The sequence below is a fragment of the Anopheles stephensi genome, chromosome 3 (assembly GCF_013141755.1).
Source record: "Anopheles stephensi strain Indian chromosome 3, UCI_ANSTEP_V1.0, whole genome shotgun sequence".
NCBI lineage: Eukaryota > Metazoa > Arthropoda > Insecta > Diptera > Culicidae > Anopheles > Anopheles stephensi.
Window position 1 is genome coordinate 68,913,462 of NC_050203.1, and position 18,482 is coordinate 68,931,943.

Sequence of the window (18,482 nt, forward strand, 5' to 3'; positions counted from 1 at the left end):
CCAAGCTGTGTGTCCTTTACTGTGTTCCATCATTAGCGCCACATGAATCCGGGCTAAACCTTTGAAAGCTTCGTAGAATTAACTCTCTCTCTCTCCCACTGTTTACGGTAGGCGACGCGTGTGATGCGCCGCACATATCTCGGAATTTTTCCTACATTGTGCGGACGAGATTTTCCACCAACCCCGTGCCAAACAAAAGACCGAGGGTGGGACACGTTCGGACAATATCAACCAAGTTTTTGGACCGGAGTGCGAATATTGGTGGTGTGAAAAAGTTTTCCCATTAATTTCGGCTCTTAACGTGCATCGGGGGGGGGGGGGGGGGGGCTTTTGGTGCCCTCTGTCTTGTTCCCTTCGCCCCGAGCTCCACTGCAGATCAATCGGTGGAAGCCTGTTGAAACCGTGGTCGTGTACGGTGCGGGTGTTCGCTTCATCGGCAAGCAGAAGCCTCTCTGGACCGCTGGCCAATAATGTCGGACTAATTTTTTCAACGGTCTCCATTGTGTAGCGTGGCAGTAATGGCACGCCGGGTGGGAGAATCACTTGAACCGTGAAAAATATGCTTGTCCACCATGTTCCTGGCTATGTCATGTATGAGTTTCGGGATGTTCGGTAAATTGAAAATAAAACTACCCAATTTATCGGCTTTTTTAATAGAAAGCAACAGCTTGGGCTGATAGAATGGTGACTACGGTGAATATATTTTCCTCGCCGAGCATTCCTGCTCCGAAGCACTGTATAAATGGGTTACCGAATGCAGTGTGCAGTTGGCTTATTGACCTTTAGCTACAAAGTTTATTCCCACTCGAATTTATTACTCGTTACAATATGCATTCACTTGTAACGGTAGTAATTAACATTCTTTAGCAAAAAAACTAGCTAAACATCCGACGCTAGTAGAACTACGAGCGGAGCGATTGCTTAAGAAGAACACTTTTAATTTATTGTCTTCCAAGAAGAAAGGTTTACTGCTCCGGAGCCCATTTCACAAGCTTATCTGTACGCCAGTACGAAAATAACACGGAAAACCTATATACCCTTGTTAGCAGAAACCGGAGCTGCTTCCTTTAAAGCGTCCTATGTCTGGAACTGGTGGGCTCCCCCATCTATCTAACAGCGCATTGTGCGTGAGAAGTGATAAAGTGATCATAATTTTATGAAGAAAGTTATCCTTCTCTACACATCCACTGGGTGTGAGGTCGTCCTGCATGGGGGAGAATTTGTTCAAAGATTATGTGGCTCATCGTGCTGAGCCGGAGAATTAAGCTGGTGTTCGTTTCTGTCGCGTTGGTCGGTCTGGGGGGTGGTAATGAATGTTCGTACGGGGTTCGCCTGCTGTGAATAGAAGCGAGCGAGTTAGGCTGGAATCCGGAGTGTATGTGTTAGTTTTAGAGAATTGTGGTGGTCATGCAGAGTTACCAACCATATTGTTTGCCACAAAATTAGGTTTGGATTTTTCAGGACAAAATTTTGGATACATCACCACTATAAATGTCAATTTTATGAGGGCGATTCACAATTTATCTCCAAAATTGGAGTATGAGGCCTGACGGATAGAATGATAATTTTGTAATAAAATGTGATACTCTTGCAAGAATCTCCCGGGAGGATCTCTTTTATGTCAGGCCTTATACACGACAGAATTCTCTTAGATTGTCCGGGGACTCCTCAGGAAGTTGCCAGCAGGTTAGAAAAAAAAACAATCTTATGCATTTCAACAACGCCGTTGACGAAGATTCTTATCCTTTTAATGTGTTGCTCTGCTCTCGATCCCGTGTATGCTGCCAGCGAAACAACCTGGCTAGAACCGGCATTGATTTTCCCTTTTTTCCATCCTCTCTCAAGCTTTGTACTTCCTTTCCAGCAGCAGATTGATTAAGAGCATAATTTATCGCTTACCTCCTGCGGGTATTTAAACACGCCAACCTTCACGCACGCACACATGCAGCGGACAGCGTTCGGCGCTAGGTTGTGGCTTCCTGCATACGCTGTTCCTGACATGACCCTGCTGTCATTGTGTGTGTGGAGCGGCAACGTTCTGAAGCAACACATCCACCCACCTCCGGAGCCAGATGCCATAAGCATTCTTTTTCTTACAGCTTTTGCTCCTGATCGTTCCCTGCCCCGGGTGGCAAGCTTTTGTATGGTTATTTTATGCTCTGCCTGTGAGCTAAAATCAACATCTACCACAAAACCACCTAGTCCTCCTGCGAGGAACGCCCGAGAATTCTACCACCGTCACCTCTCGCTGCTCACACTGTACTGTGGTTGGGAGGGTTATTTTTTTCTGCCCGTAGCCCATCAGAACATCAGTGCCAACAGCCGGGGAGGAATTAATCTCGTCTCGGTGTACTTGCCCACCAGCACTGTGTGTGGTGTTATTCGATCGTACCAAAATGTCATTAATCACTCCTTCACACTTTCTGGCGAGACTTGGAGGTGCTCTTTTTTGCTCTGTGCTGTCGTCCATCCGTTGCAAGCAGAGCTGAGCAACGAGAAAAAGAAAATCGCATCGAAGAACCTGAAAGGAAAAGCTCAGGATCTCTGAGCAGCGCAAAAGCAAAACCGCGCACCCGATGCGCGCCTGGCACCTCCTGTGGGGGTTCGTTCGGCAAGCAGGGAAAACGTAGCCTTAATTTAAATCAAGTTTAGCTCCAGCTTGTTTCCGTCCACCACCATCATCGGTCGACTTGCTCTCGACATAAAAAAAAACAACTTCGGCTCACTTTGTTTGATCGTCATTTTTCATTCACCTTTCTTCCGTTTCATTGAATGGTAGTGCTAGCTGCTTTTTTTTTAACATTATGTGTCCTTTTTTCGTTTTCCTATTTTTTCTTCTCCCAGGTAAACCAGTTAAAATTCCGGCTAACCAGCAGGAGCTGATGAAGGAAAAGTTCAAAGAGAATCAATTCAATCTCCTCGCCAGTGACATGATCTGGCTGAATCGATCGCTCACCGATGTACGCCATCACGAGTAAGTATGGGCAAATGTTGCTGAGGTTGTGGGATCTGGGAAATCCGGGGATGGGGGTTTTCCAGCAAAAATTAAAGCTACCTGTGTACTCCTAAGCTTTAATGTTGTCTGTACTGCTGTTTGCAGTACGGGGCGTTTACTTTAAACGGTGAGATGTTGTCGGGTTTCGGTCGTGCTCGTCTTTGTACGAGCCATTTGACTTTTCACTGTAATAGATAACCTGAGGGCGATCATTTCGTGCATCATTACATCGGTTCAATGGTTGGTATTCTTCATCAATCTTGCATGATTTTGTTTGCCACGGTTGGGAATTGCTTCGCGGAAATCAACCCGTTCGGCTTATCGCTGACGTCAGAAAGTGCAGAAAATAAATCGGGAACACTTTTGTGCAAATTTTGTTCGCTTAACATACCAATACTAGCCAATTAGTTCGCTAACAGAACCACAATAATAATTTAATTCATCTTCAACTGTCAAGGCACCTTTAGCTGGTTACTATTTCTCCCAACTTTCCATTACCTTCGATTGTGCAGTTTGCTTATTGTTTCCGTTTGTATTCGGTACAAGGTATTAAAATGGATTAAACTCGACCCGCAAATAAATCTATTCCACTCCATAATGCTGCTAATGCGATACATTTGTCATTCTAATCGTGCAGAGCAGCTACACAGGGCCGGATGGATTGTTCCGGGGCTTGTACGGGCCAGGTGCAAAATAAATAATAACATCACGAATGCAAATAATGGTGTCCCATAAATGACAGATGGAAAGTGCTAGCCAGGCAGTGGAGGCAAGCTTACCGCTTCCATAAATAGATGTTGAAATATCTAATAACCGTCAATCATTTCATCTGTTTTGTGGTGACACATATTTTTCACCGAGTTCAGGCTCCTGTTTCCATTTCGTGTTCTTTGCAGAAATTTTCTTCTTCTCTTTCTCTCTCTCTGGAACTTGAGTTCTACCAGTTTTTCATTCACATTCTGTGGAACCGTTTCCCGCATGAAAATGGGACAAAAATCCCACAAAACCCAGCTTTGGTGTACGATACTGGTTCACCTTAGTTTCAGAAAACCCTTAGGTGTTTTGGGTCAGCGATGCTTCTTTCCAATTTAGCAGGGGAAATGGAAATTGCTTGACATTCTCCTTTTTCCCTCTCTGCGTGTGTGTGTGTGTGTGTTATCATATAAAGCACTTGTTAGTAGTTTCCCCAGTTGTAAATAGACACGACGACTCGAAACTAGCTTACCAAGCACAAACTACCTTTTTTGCTAGGCCAGCCGGCCGGTGTGTGTCTGTAGCGTTTGAGCGGATTTTGCAAACCTGGTTAAAAACCTATCCATTATTCACACCGCTCAAATTGGGTAGTAGCATGTACACGGCACGTGTGAGTGCTCGGTGCACGTCGGTAAGATAGATACTTTTGGCTGAGCCGCAGGACGACAGTTTTATACGCGTGAAGACAACCGTGAGGAGCAAACGCAACGACACTCCAGCAAACGGTAGCTCTATCGTCTTTACTCGGTGACGTGAGATATATTTTGGTTGGCTAGCCTAGAGCCTGGCTGCTTCGGTGCTTGAGCGTTGCCGAAACGATTCGAACCTCGTGACATTAATACCGGCAGCCCTGTTGCAGGCACACGCCGGTCTAAAACACCACCACCTCTAACGAGATGAAGGGAAAAGTCCGTAAAGTTGACTTAACGAAGTCAATCTTTTGCTGCTGCTGCTGCTCCTCGCAGTACAAATCAGCAGTATGCGATCCTAAGGCAAGGATACGTACAAAGCTCTCCAGAGAGTATCAACAACAGGTTCCCCGAGCTTGAATTGTTATTTTATCTATCCCTTTTCCTTTGAGAGCGATAGTGAGCAGGAGAGAAGATTTTCTGCTGCTGTTGGGTTATGTTAAATATTAGCTACTGCCATGCATGGTACTGGAAAATGACAGCTTTTGTAGCAAAAAAAAACACAGCATCTACTTTACTTCCTCCGGGAAAGGATGAAGGAAATGCTTATCTCCTCCTGAAACGCTACGGAGTCGTACGGAGAATCCCAGCCGCTTGTTCCAGTGGGAAAACTATAAATGTTGCTCCGTTGCGTCATTTTGTGCAGGTACCGTAAGAAGGCTAAATAACGTGCGATTTCCATTTCCCCGGGTGTATGCGTCCGGTTGTGACGTTTCGACATGGGTCACCGTCACCTTCCTGCCAGCTAAAAACCACAGTTTGCACAACCTATCCAGCTAGCTGCAGCAGGACCCGGGTCGCCTCACGGTTGAAGAATGTTTCACCGGCCCTTTTGTCGATTTGTTTGCAAAGTGTTAACCCTATTGGGTGTAGTTTTGTTGTGAGTGCTGGGCTATGAGACGTGTAGTGGAAGATTTTTTCTGAAAGTCATCGTGGGATGTTGGTGCGTTGCTGTTTTAGCATTAATCGTCGGCCTTTTAACACGGGCACTGGCGCTCTAGAGAGGAAGGATTGGCAATTTTTAAATGTAGAACGAGAGTAGCTAGTTTGACTTTATTTATCGGTTTAAGTTACCAAACAGATGACGTGATCTGCTGGTGCTCTTAGGATAGGATTGATACTCCATAAATTTAGATTGAGGATGCAGTACAATGAAGAGCTTGTTTCAAATTTATATGGCTCTTATCCCCTAGAGCTATAGTATTTTCAGCTGATAAAGGAGAAGCAATCTGCGCATATCAGGATCGAAGTTCTAATCTCATCCAAGCCGTTCCCCCGTAGTGAGGACTAGCTATCCAGCTATGTGGAAGCTATAAATCTAGTAGACCAGAAAAAGATGCCGGCCTGCGCAGTATTGCTGCACAATCACCATAAAACTTTGAGCTTACTACTCATAAGGAACAGCTCATAAGGAAGCTTAGTCCTTACAAAGCAGCTCTGTCCTTATATAGTAGCTCTGCCCTCATAAAGTAGCTCAGCCATTACTAGGGAACTTCACTATTTATCTCTGTCTTTATTAGGTAGCTCTTCCCTCACTAGGTATCTCTGTCCTTACAAAGTGGCTCTGCCTTTACAAAGAAGGTCTGGTCTCATAAAGTACCTCTGTCCTTCGTAGGTAGTTCTACCTTTACAGAGTAGTTCTGCCTTCACAAGTCAGCTCTGTTGTCACTAGGTAGCTCTCATCAGTTAGCTCTGTCCTCACTAGGCAACTCTGCCCTCATGAAGTAACTCTGCACTCTATAGGTAGCTCTGCCATCACAAGGATCACAAGAGCTCCCACTGTGAAAGCGGAACTACTGGCAGGTCTCCACTCTCAAAAGCTCGAGTGCAGTTCGTATCGCTAATGCTGTATGAAGTTCAAAGTTATGATTAGATATACTTATTTACTAAAACCATCAAACATTACAGCTGTCATTTGGACAATAGAAATTTTAGAAAAAAAAAATGAAATTGATACAACTGAAATTTAAACAACTGTTTCAATCGTTGTCCCACCACCAGCTGTAAAAAGAAGCACTATTCGGCGAAGCTGCCAACGACGTCCATCGTGATTGTGTTTCACAATGAAGCCTGGAGCACGCTGCTCCGTACGATATGGAGTGTGATAAATCGGTCGCCCCGGCCACTGCTGAAGGAAATCATCCTCGTCGATGACGCCAGCGAGCGGGAACATTTGGGCCGCCAGCTGGAAGAGTACGTTAGCACGCTGCCCGTACCAACGTTCGTCCTGCGGACCGGCAAACGGTCCGGTCTGATCCGTGCCAGACTGCTCGGTGCCAAACACGTGAAGGTAAGCGAGAGAGAGAGAGGGAGAGTGTCGGACCGGCGACGGTGAGCTTCAATTTGTTACCGATTTCGAAAGTATGCCAACATTGCTTCAAACCTTCCCGTACCACCACCGGGAAGGTTTTTGTAAGTAATATTTTGTAAAGTAACACACACACACACCAAAAAAAGTGTACAGGGAATCAAGAGTTTAAAATTCACTTGAATCTTGGTGCACACAGGGGCAAGTGATCACATTCCTAGACGCACACTGCGAGTGTACGGAGGGTTGGCTGGAGCCACTGTTGGCGCGCATCGTGCTGGACCGTAAGACGGTCGTTTGTCCCATCATCGACGTGATATCGGACGAAACGTTCGAGTACGTGACGGCGTCCGACCAGACGTGGGGCGGATTTAACTGGAAGCTAAACTTCCGATGGTAAGTGCGCGCGGTACCGGCAAGGCCTGGCATGATGCCTCGCTGACAAATGCCATTAATGAATGATCGCACTTCTGGCACAGGTACCGGGTCCCGGCACGGGAAATGCAGCGACGCAATCACGACCGAACAGCGCCACTGCGGACGCCAACGATGGCTGGTGGACTGTTTTCGATCGATCGGGATTATTTCTACGAAATCGGGTCCTACGACGAAGGCATGGACATTTGGGGTGGTGAAAATCTGGAAATGTCTTTCCGGGTAAGTATTTCATCGCGGGGTGATGCCCACCACTGGTGCGCCGAGTGGCACCATTTTGTTTGTAGGTTATGCTGGCTTTGTAAAGCTAAGTTCCTGGAATGTCATCTTATCGCCACGAAGAGAAGCAGCAGCAGCAGCAGTCAACATCGAACAGCACTCATATACTCCCATCTCTCTAGCGTTAAACCAGCCGGGCGTGTACTTTGCAACACGATTTTAATGAAATTGATTTTACCCAATCCAGATATGGCAATGTGGTGGCATCCTCGAGATTGCACCCTGTTCGCACGTTGGCCACGTGTTCCGCGACAAATCACCGTACACGTTCCCGGGGGGCGTCGCGAATATTGTGCTGAAAAATGCGGCACGCGTCGCCGAGGTGTGGCTAGACGAGTGGAAAGAGTTTTACTATCAAATGAGTCCAGGTTTGGGAAATTTGCTTTTTTTGTTTGCTACCGTTGTGCTATTTCTTCTTTCCAAATCAACCAATCGTATCCTTCCTTCATTTGCTCTAATTTTCATCACAGTTTTCTCCCCCCCTCCCCTTTCTAACTATTCGTCCTCATGTCTTAAAAATGTAGAGAAAGCGAATCTCATACATCGCTTCGTTCCAAACTATTCAACCATACAACAATGTTCGATTTGCTCGTCCGTAGCAAAATACCTTTTAAAGGGGTTTTAAATATCTTTAATATCCCTTCAACTCGATTTTTTGAATGACTTAAAGCCAGCGCTACCTTTATCTGATTATTCAGACTACAAATGTTTGATTGAAAGCATTTATGCTATTGCCAAGAAGGTGTAACTTAGTTAATAAGGACTCACGAAAGAATTTTAAGTAATATCTCTGGATACAACGGAATCGAACGAATAACACCTGTGTGCTGCTTAAGTTGGATACATTAACTCTTCTTCTCGCCACGTGTAGCTGCGAACATTTTGTGTAGCATGTTGGTTAACATAAAAAAAACAAAAGCTAGATAGATGTTTCTTTAACAATGTCGTACAATTAACTCCACGCTGTGTGCCGATGAAGCTTTTGCAGGTTGCTGACTGATAACTGGCCTCCTGGGGAACACGACGCTGCTAGTGTTCGAGGTTTCCTCGTTAATCGTATTATTTGACTATATTGTTAACTCAATCGTAGACTAACCTATTAACCGTTTGCTATCTCGTTCTCGTTTTTTTCTTCCTTTTCCTTCCCTACTACAACATTTTGTCGTGTGTTTGCTTGTTCACCTCCCTAACATCGATCGCGGTTTGTTTTGTTGCCTATGGATTTTATAAACTGTGCAATCAAACCACAAATCAAAATGGGGTTTCGTGTCACGCTAAAATGGGACCAAACAAATGCACCTTATTCGCGATTCTGTGAAAACTGCTGAATCCGAAAACCTTTCCCATATTACTATAAAAAAAAACCGTAAAATGCTCGCGAAATGTATTATTCCCTGTGCGCTTGGGTTTATCAACCTCGTCGGCTGGCCACCAACAACGGAACCAATCAATCGCATGCGGATGGAAAATATGGTGGTTCATCATATATAATATCTAACGAAAAACAAACAAAAAAAACCAACCAACTACTACGTCGTCCCTTTTACTGTGGCTTCATGGGGGTTTCATCATTTCCCGCTCGTGTTTTTTTTGTTTTGTTTGGGTGTTAATATGGACGGTACAACACAACAACAATAATATAATACCTCCTCGGTTCCATATTGGACGATCCCGCTCATCGTACTGTACATCGGAATACGCAATATTCTTCCACCCATACACACACTGATCCCGGTTAGGTGTGGATGTGCGGTGGAACGCTCGAGATTGCGCCCTGCTCCCGCGTCGGACACGTCTTCCGGAAGTCGACGCCGTACTCGTTCCCGGGCGGTACCTCGCAGATAGTTAACAAAAACAATGCACGGCTGGCCGAAGTGTGGCTCGATGGTTGGAGCGAATTTTACTACAACATTAACCCAGGTTCTATTCCACGCTACCGATAATACTAGCTGTACTTTTCACACTCGTTTTATGTGTTTTTTTTTAATAACTGCTTCAGTTCAATTTTCGTTCGTTTCACTCGTTCGGCAATGCAGCTGGCCTGCTCATCACCACCACCACCGTGCACTACCGCACAATGCCATGCACCGCCACTGGTGCAATTCACCCTATTTTTGTTTTCTGCACGTTTGTAGCCACCTTTTGTTTTTGTGTTGGTTGTTTCGATCGGTTTGTTTTGTGTATGTGTTTGTTTGCATGATTCCGCGTTGTTGGTTGATGGATGGAATGTGTTTGCCTGATGTGTGTATAGAGGCGTGCTTAATATTTAACAATTTTTGTAATTATAACATATAACTCGCACATTATATAAGTGTTAATGGAATTTGGTCAACTTAAATATAAGTATGTGTTGTTCAGTATTTCATATTAATATTATGTCCTAAAAATTTGAGAGTTATACATAGTTCAATCAGAATGGCAACACTTGGTTTGTGGAACGAAAAAACACTGCAAAATAATTTAAAATATCAAGGAAAACCTGCAAGATGTTATGGTCTGCTCTATAAGCAAATTAGCAGAAGTAATCAAACTATCAAACGTTTCAAAAATGTTACGTGACCTAGTGCTCCTGATGATCCTTAAAATACTGTGGCATTAGGATTTGGGCAATCTTTTTCCCCTTCAAAAACCTTAGCTGCAAAATGCTATAAGCTTTGCCGTGTTTCAAAAGCTGGATAAAAAGTTTCGGCCCCGGGTTGACATTTTACATCCTAAAAGGTTAAGTTGAGCGAAGCCTATCCTAGCGCATCCATGGGCCATAAACCATTCGATGGAATTTTTCACCCGTTCCACGTTTCGTACCGCCTTTGCTCTGGAACTTTACTCTACAAAGCTAACACTATCTTTTGAATACGCGGGTGTCCATGTGATTTGTATACGGCCACGTACCTTGTGGCGCTGTGTTTTTCTGCTGTAACGAACCTCCAGCAGCACCACCGTACAACTCGTCCAGTGCATCTGGTGGCACTAATTGACTTTTGCACTTGAGGAAGCAGAAGCAGCAGTGTTGTTGAGTGTGTAAAGAGAATGCACAAGCACAATAAGCACTGGGTAGAATTTAGAAACAGCGTAGAAATAGAAAACAATGTTGAACGAGCGCTATTTGCTGTGTATATATTTAAACAACCTTTGCTGGAAGTGTGTTAACCTCAGGGAGGGGACAGGAAATCAGGCCTTTCAAGCCTTTTTTGTTTTTATTCCCAAAGGGGCGAGAGACCAAGCACACGCTTTTGTGTTGGTTTTATTTTTTCGTGGTAAGTGGCGCTGTCTTCGCATTGACGAGGAGATACAATACTCCACCAAATCACGGATCGGCAGCAAGTCGTCGGGTGGAATTTGAGAATGCCAATAGCTTAGAGGGAAAATGCCAAGTGTTCAACAAAAAGTAGGAAACCCATACACACACTAAGCTTTTTTTTCCTCCAGCCGCTGAATGTGACGTTTGTGAGAAAAATCGGCTCGGCGATGGAAATCTCGTTAAAAAATGTGTCGCGATTCGATGACAAAATGTCACCAAACGAAACAGTAAAGGACATGCATAAGGCCGGCGAAGATACACAAAAAACCCGTGGGACACACAGTGAACCAGAGCAGAACGTTAAATTTCTGGAATTCGGTATAGCAAAAAACAAAACAAAAACGAATGCACTGTGCTGTGTGCGATCGAATGTCGTTAGATACATTCGCGGGAATACATATAAAAAATGAAGCAGTTTAACTTTCTGTTTAAAGGCCTACACATGGCTAGGATCGGAAGTGAGAAAGGGCAGCTGGATGTCGGGGACGGGTTTGGTGAGATTTTTGCAAACTCCAGACAAACGTCAACAGATGTCAACGGATAGACAGACAGAAATATTATCGCTGGCTGATGAATTTTGCCATGTGCCGGTGGAAGATTAATATGTCAATCAAATCGTCTGGCGCGTGAAATCATTAAGTGCCACCGAACAACTGCCAAACTGGAAATTATTGAACCGTGTTTTAACCGAACACGCCCACACCTGCATCCGATTAGTGTCGAGATTCTGTTTCGTATCGATCTGGGCGTCTGGTTCGCTCGAGGGTTTTTTTTTTGCTGTTTCCAATGAATTTTCCAATGAAAGCGATAAGAGATTTTTTTAAAGCACCAGAGATGTGGTAATGTGGGCTTCAAGTGGCGGTAATCTAAATAATGATCCAACATATTGAACAGCGTTTGCCACCATGTCTTGAAATTGCAACACATTTTTCTTGCTCCGATGGAGACGCCTGGTGTTTCAAGGAGCGTTGAAGGAATGCAGCCAACTAGCAACAATTTTCAAGTGCCATTTTTAGACCCCGGCTAACAAATGTGTGTACAATAATTTATGCCCTGTCCTTTGACACACTCTCCAGCCAATAAATTATCATTGCAAGCACCACCAAGCCCCAGTAAATGGTATGTGTGGAACAAATGGAGACGCCTGGTCTTTTGTTTGCCTCTCCGCACTCCGTCCGACTGTGTTTGTGCCTAATGGGCGTAAATTAATTCACCTCAATCTATTTCGCTACACACTCAGCGAAGATAAAGACCAGATCCATCTGTGGAGGTGTGTGTGTGTGTGTGTGAAAATCCTTCTGAAAGCCATCTGACGTCGTTAAGGAGGCGCCCTAGCAGCAGTGTCTCGTCCCGAGTCCTTTCTTTTATCGGGTTAAGGCTCCAGGCAGGATCGAGCCGTTTTTTTTCTCGACCGATCCGTCGGTCTACTTTTCCCTTTTCGGCTTCAAAAATGGTTCGATCTATGCGCAACCACTCGATGGTCCTTAAGAGTAATTGGATTTTCAAGCCAAATTGTATTTGATTGAGAGGTAACTCGACACAAGACGACGCACCACCCGTTGCGTCCCACCCAACTTTGCAGGTGTTAGGATACAAAATGTGAATAATTTATTTGCTTTCCATTTCATCCCCTGTTTCCGTGGTTTGGAGAGGAGAGCGAGAGAGAAAAAATAAACCACCGGCGGGAACCCACAAAAGCATCCATTGATTCACGCGTTTGTTTGGGAAATGGTTTGAAGCTGTTGAATGATGCTGAATTCTGTAGAATTGTTTTTTGTCCTTTTCTTTTTTTAAAATGATGTAAATTTTATTAAATATAGGCGTTATTTATTTATTTCTTTTTAACCATTTTTTTTTTCAATATTTACTCATGCGGTTAATTTATACCGCAACAGTTTTAACTACAAACTACGAGCTCCTTTTTCAGTTTTTCTTATCCGCTCTTTTAGAATACACACACTCTTTTGTGCATCTTGGTTAAATATCTAGTTAAATATTCAATCCTGATTTACGTATAAAAGTGTATAAAAATGTACCATACACATATAAACACGACTTCACACTGTAAATTATGTCATAATGTGCGTTTTTTTTTTGTTTTTGCCTCAGAATATGTGCATATTTGTTGTATATTCATTGTTTACATCTCGTCCTTCCCTATTGTTCCTCCATTTTTCCTCTTGTTTATAAGCTTACCTTACCCCATCGTTTCATGTAGTTCCAACCGCTTTACCATCCTGTTTTCATTCGTCTTCTACACTAAAAGCTTTCATATCCTTTCTTTTATGTAACACAAAACCTATTTCACTGTAAAAAAGTTTATTGTCCATCCATAAAAACTCCCCTCTTCTGTACCATATCAGCACTTACATCTTCAACCGATAAACTTAGCGAGAAAAGGGAGTTTGATTATTCTAACATTTCCTATTCTCCTCTTTCCGTTCCGTATTTCTTCAACCTGTGGTTGTTCGGTTGCGGGAACAACAGGTGCCCGGAAAGCATCGGCCGGAGATGTCAGCGAGCGGCGTGCCCTTCGAGAGCGGCTAAAGTGTAAGAGCTTCCGTTGGTACCTGGAAAACATTTATCCGGAAAGTCAGATGCCCCTGGATTACTATTTCCTCGGCGAGGTGCGTGTGGCTTTAATTCTCCCCAATGTGTTTCAACTCGATGCTGAACCACCTTTGTTTACAGATTCGCAATGAAGAGTCACGCAACTGTCTCGACACGATGGGCCGCAAGTCGAACGAAAAGATTGGCAGCAGCTACTGTCACGGTTTGGGCGGCAATCAGGTATTTGCGTACACCAAACGGCACCAGATCATGTCGGACGACAACTGTCTCGATGCATCCAACGCGCTCGGGCCGGTTAATTTGGTCCGGTGCCACGGTATGGGCGGCAATCAGGAATGGATATACGATGAAGAGGTAATGGGATACGTTTTTCCGGGTTTCTCTCACCACCATGCCGGTGAAATCTAATCCATCTCAATATCAATACTCCACGCGTCCTCTCTTTTGCTGCAGGAAAAGACTATCAAGCACGTTAACAGTGGCAACTGTTTAACGCGTCCCTCGCACGAGGACCCTTCAACACCGTTGCTACGGCCGTGCAACTATTCGCTCGGCCAACAGTGGCTAATGCAATCGAAGTTCAAGTGGCAAGCGCACAACGACAATCGGATCGGCGAGGATAGATAAAACGCACTGTACCGTGTTCGATCCGGTACCGGGGCGGCGGTTGGTCCCATCACTGGTCAGCGGCAAACCGGTCCATCCATCGAACGCTACGGAACCGTCATCGGTAGCAGCATCGGTAGCAGCAATAGCAGTAGCAAAAAAAATCACAAACAATATCAAGCAACTATCAAGCGTCTGCACATGGGCACCAGCGGAGGAATCCGATTGCCGATCCGCTGAATCGGAAACGAAAGCAACACGTGCGCGACTGTCGGTCAATCACACGTGTGTGTGTGTGTGTAAAATATGTGAACGGAATACGACGAACTCGAACCTCGTCTTGCCATTCGTATCCGGTGTTCCTAAGATGCAACACGGGTACTAAAGAGAGAGAGAGCGAGAGAGATAGTATCACTTAGAAAAGTGGCAAAAAAAGTTCGGACGAATTTGGGGAGCAATCCCCCGCAAATGGAAGTGCGGGAATGTTTAACAAGAATTCCATATAATTGTAGTATAATTTTATCGCATCCATCCTATTCAGTTAACGGGCGGGTCTACGTGATGATGAAGCACTGGTTTTTAATGGTCCATTTGTTATTGTTTATCACGTCGTTTTTTTGTTTGCTCCTTAACTTAGGCTCGTTGAAACCGATATTTATCGCGCGCGCGTGCACTTGGTGTTATTAAGACACAGACCACTACTCATGATGCTTTTAAATCTGGATCGTATTGGAAATGATCGCCACACAGTGAAGAGCTGTGGAAGGTGTACCTTTTGAGCCATATATTGCGTGATGTTCCTGAGGAAGCACAGTCTCTTTTTCAAATCAAATTAATAGTTGACTAATGGTTAAAGGGCTTAGTTGCACCGCTTATTGGTCTTCGAAAAAGCTAAATTCCCCCTCCACACTACGAAACATATCAGTTGATATTTGAAGCACACAAAACGCTGGTCTCAAGTCTTTCTCTGTAAAAAAGATAAGATAAGAGCACGATAATTTTGATTCAAGTTTTATCTAAATTTATGTAAGGCTCATTTAAAAGAGATCCTTTTTTTTCTTCAGTGGCTCATTTAAGACTCAGTTTGAAAGCTACTTTCTGCCTATTTTTCCATGTTAACTACAAAAAAAACCATAAATTTTAACAAAAAAGAAACGGAAACCATATTGGACCATGAGCATTTAGCAAACCTACAGAGTGAATGTATATCCGGTAACATACCATTACCATTATTGGCAAGATGATGATGGCGAGCGCGAATAGAGATATTAGTGTTCCCGTGGTGCGAAAAAAAGGAAACGAACTGCAGCTACTGCAAAAAGGAATTGTTTATTGCTTCGAAAACAGTATGTTAATGGAAACGCAAACCGCTTCTTAAACGACCACGTAAGCAAAGTACTGAGACGAAAGCATCAATCTTGTACATAATGGAGTGCACGACACGACGAGTAAGTAAGGGGGCAGAAGGAATGGGAACTAGAAACCCAATCGCTATCAGCGCAACAAAAACAAAACCCTGATATCATCTATTTGTAGACCGTAGACCGAATTTTTGGAAGCAGCAAAAACTCACACACACACACAAGGGTCGGTTTGTGGTGCAAGTGCAGCGGAACTAATCCGATAAGGGTGGAACAATACGATATGGCAGTAGAACAACGTGATCGTAAGCATTAGTTAATAAGCAATCCCCAGGAAGCTAAGGATGAATGTGAAACACTAAACCCTAGAGACGACTAGAAAAACAAAATGGGGGAAATGATATATATAGGTATAATAATTTGTAAAAAGAGAGATATTAAAAAGACTTCCGGTGGAGGAAGTTATGGAAGTACTATCAAAACAAAAAAAAACGGAAATCAGCAGCACACAAAGTGGCGCACAATCGATTCTACCACACTGTTGTATTGGATACAGCACAGTGTGCCCTAGGAAAGCTGTGGAACCTGTCCCTTAAAAATGGCCGGGGGTTGATGGTAGAAGGTTAAGAAGTTGTAATATTCACATACCACAAGGCGGGAACGGTGGTAGAGGCAACCGGAATCGGGGTTCAAATCTCATCCGGACCGTTCGCCCGTAGTGAGGACTGACGACTATCCAACTACCAGAAATGGCAGGCTGATGACCTACGAGACAGGTCGTTAGGCCAAGAAGAGAGAGAGGGGGAGAGGAATAGAGATAAATAGAGAGAGAGAGAGAAAGAGAGAAGGAGCATATTCACACACACACACTTCCGGGACAAAAACAAACAATCAACACCACTACACTATATAAGGAGACGGCTCTTCGAGTTTTTAATTCTTCCATTGGATTTTATGTTATGCTAGTATTGTAAGTACGGCTGATCTTCTTAGACAAGAAGCAACACAAAAACCCAGGCGTACGTGATCGAGGGGGAAAAAAGCACAAACATTCTGAATTGAATTTAGTTTCGGCAAGCTCGCGGATCAGAGTCCTATCCTAAGGTTCCCCATACAGCTCCCCCAGGTGTGTGTTGTATCTTGCAAGGAAAAAAAAAACAATTGTACATCATTTTAATTTGTGCGGTTCACACACACGCTCGCTCACTCGCTTTTAAATATGGTTTGTGCTGGTTTAGTGGGGAGTTGTTTTATTTGCAAGCAAATCCTGTTTGCTCGCCGTCCTGGTCCGGAAGATTGGTGCCGGGAGGCCAGAGACACACACACACACCGGTCGAGCTTGGATGTTTGAAGCATCCTTCTACTGTTTTTTTTAATCTTAATATCCTACATCTAATGCTATTCAGGGTGATGGTGTGCAATTTATTATTTTTAAGGCACCTGCTTTTATGCTTTCTCGCGGCAGTTAAAAATGGGACCGTCAGCAGTGGTCTCCCTTTCTTTGTCTATTTTCTAAGAACTGATCGGATAGATAGATGTAAGTGTACAATCCATCTCGCAAATTTTATGCTCCACCATTTTTTATTTTCTTTGGCTTACTTGTATCCCAACTAATGAAGTGGCAAAGATCAAGCAAAACGCAAAAAACCCACAGCTTCATACAACTTCAGTATTACATGTTACAAAATACATACGAATGCCGGTAGGGCTGCTTTTTTATACAATACCGACCTCAAACCCGATTTCGTTCGGATGTCCGATACATTCCCTTTTAGCGATCGCGAGCACAACCTTTCGACTGCTCATACATCAGTACGCATACGGAGCTATTTAATTGCACAATTTACGCTTGCTTTTGTGCTGCCTTTATTTTCCCCCTTAAATCGATAAGAACCCACAACAACCGTCAGATTTCCGATTTCTCAGACACAAACAATTCCATCGGCCGTGTGTATTTAGGCCTTGCTTTGTGCACACGACCACACAACATACTTTAAATGAAGCAAACAGATGAGTACATAAAAAGCCGGTCCAAAACCGTTAGGATGTTAGTCGGATGGACGCTCCCGTTGTCGAGATAGATTGAACGGAGATGGAGAAAAAAAAGAGACCAACTAGTAGCATAAATGGAGAACGTGCGAGAGAAGAAATCAATCACCGCATATCATCTCAGACATGAGACACATGATGTTAGCGTACAACGTCCGATGGATTTGATTGAGGTGTAGGTAAGAGATCCGCCAAGGAGTAGGTGCAAACTGTGCCGAGAGATATGGGCGAAAACGCCAGAGTTAAACTTTTGTCAGCTATCCTTCCAATAGTTCCATCACACCGGCACGCACCTCGGTGCTGTTAGTGCACGGCCCCGGATATCGAGAACGAACTTCCATTTTCTTTTCAGTCATTTTTATTACTGTTTAGTTGAAATGAAAAGACTTTAATATCCGTGCGTCTTGATATCAAATTTAAAACACACACACGCCGCGCGATAGACGTCCTGGTGCGATACAACATTGTTTAGCTGGTTCTCATTTTTGGTAATCTTTGGCGTGTAGCAAGGGTTTGCTGTTTTTTTTAACTTTACGGATAGAACAGCAACACGGATCGAGAGAGTGTGTGTGTGTGGGTCATGGGAAGGGAACCAGAACCAGAAACAAAAGAGAAACTTTGCATTCAAAGAGATGTGATTTAACAAATGTGCTTGAAGGTGTGTCTTGCTTTGTGCATTTTACAGACTCCGAAACTCTCTCAGTGCGAATTTGATCCGTTCCAGATTCTATCTCCTTCAATGTTCCAAGAAAGCAGAAGCATATAAAGAACATCAGAAAACTGGAAAGCCCTACAAAAGTAACGTCGATCTCAGGGATGCCTCAGGTACGTAGACTAACTTTTCAGCAAATGTCAAATGAAAGTCAATGATGTCACGGAAACCTGATATGGAAGAGACCAAGACTTCGATCGAGGTTGTTGAGCCCGCGAAGCTGAAGTCCATGTTCCTAAAATTCCAAGTTAGAGTACGTGCGTCTGTTTAACAAGCAGCTCAGAACTTCAGATAGTTTCTAGAATTACTGGGCAAGTGGGAAAGTTGCCGGGGATGACATGGCGTCTACGTCGACGAGGTATTTTGGACGAAGAAGCTAGAGGTGGTGTTGGATAACGAAATCCCGAGGTCTCTTAGTAGATAATA

The 18,482-nt window shown here is 44.0% G+C and overlaps 1 protein-coding gene across 6 annotated transcripts in view; it reads left to right on the forward strand.

Annotated features, from left to right (window-relative positions):
* LOC118512469 (polypeptide N-acetylgalactosaminyltransferase 5) overlaps positions 1-17,995 on the forward strand; it is a 75,654-nt gene extending 57,659 nt beyond the window's left edge. For 4 of the 6 annotated variants that reach the window (XM_036056951.1, XM_036056952.1, XM_036056954.1 and 1 more), the window contains exons 4-11: positions 2,845-2,974; positions 6,439-6,727; positions 6,945-7,141; positions 7,225-7,402; positions 7,647-7,827; positions 13,245-13,384; positions 13,449-13,682; positions 13,782-17,995. In XM_036056951.1, the coding sequence (XP_035912844.1) occupies positions 2,845-2,974; positions 6,439-6,727; positions 6,945-7,141; positions 7,225-7,402; positions 7,647-7,827; positions 13,245-13,384; positions 13,449-13,682; positions 13,782-13,955 (1,523 nt within the window). In that variant the 3' untranslated portion in view covers positions 13,956-17,995. Of the gene's footprint in view, positions 1-2,844; positions 2,975-6,438; positions 6,728-6,944; positions 7,142-7,224; positions 7,403-7,646; positions 7,828-9,198; positions 9,380-13,244; positions 13,385-13,448; positions 13,683-13,781 lie in introns of all 6 variants that reach the window. The other 2 variants (XR_004906306.1, XM_036056955.1) reach the window with 2 other exon arrangements.
* Positions 17,996-18,482: the final 487 nt, after the last annotated feature.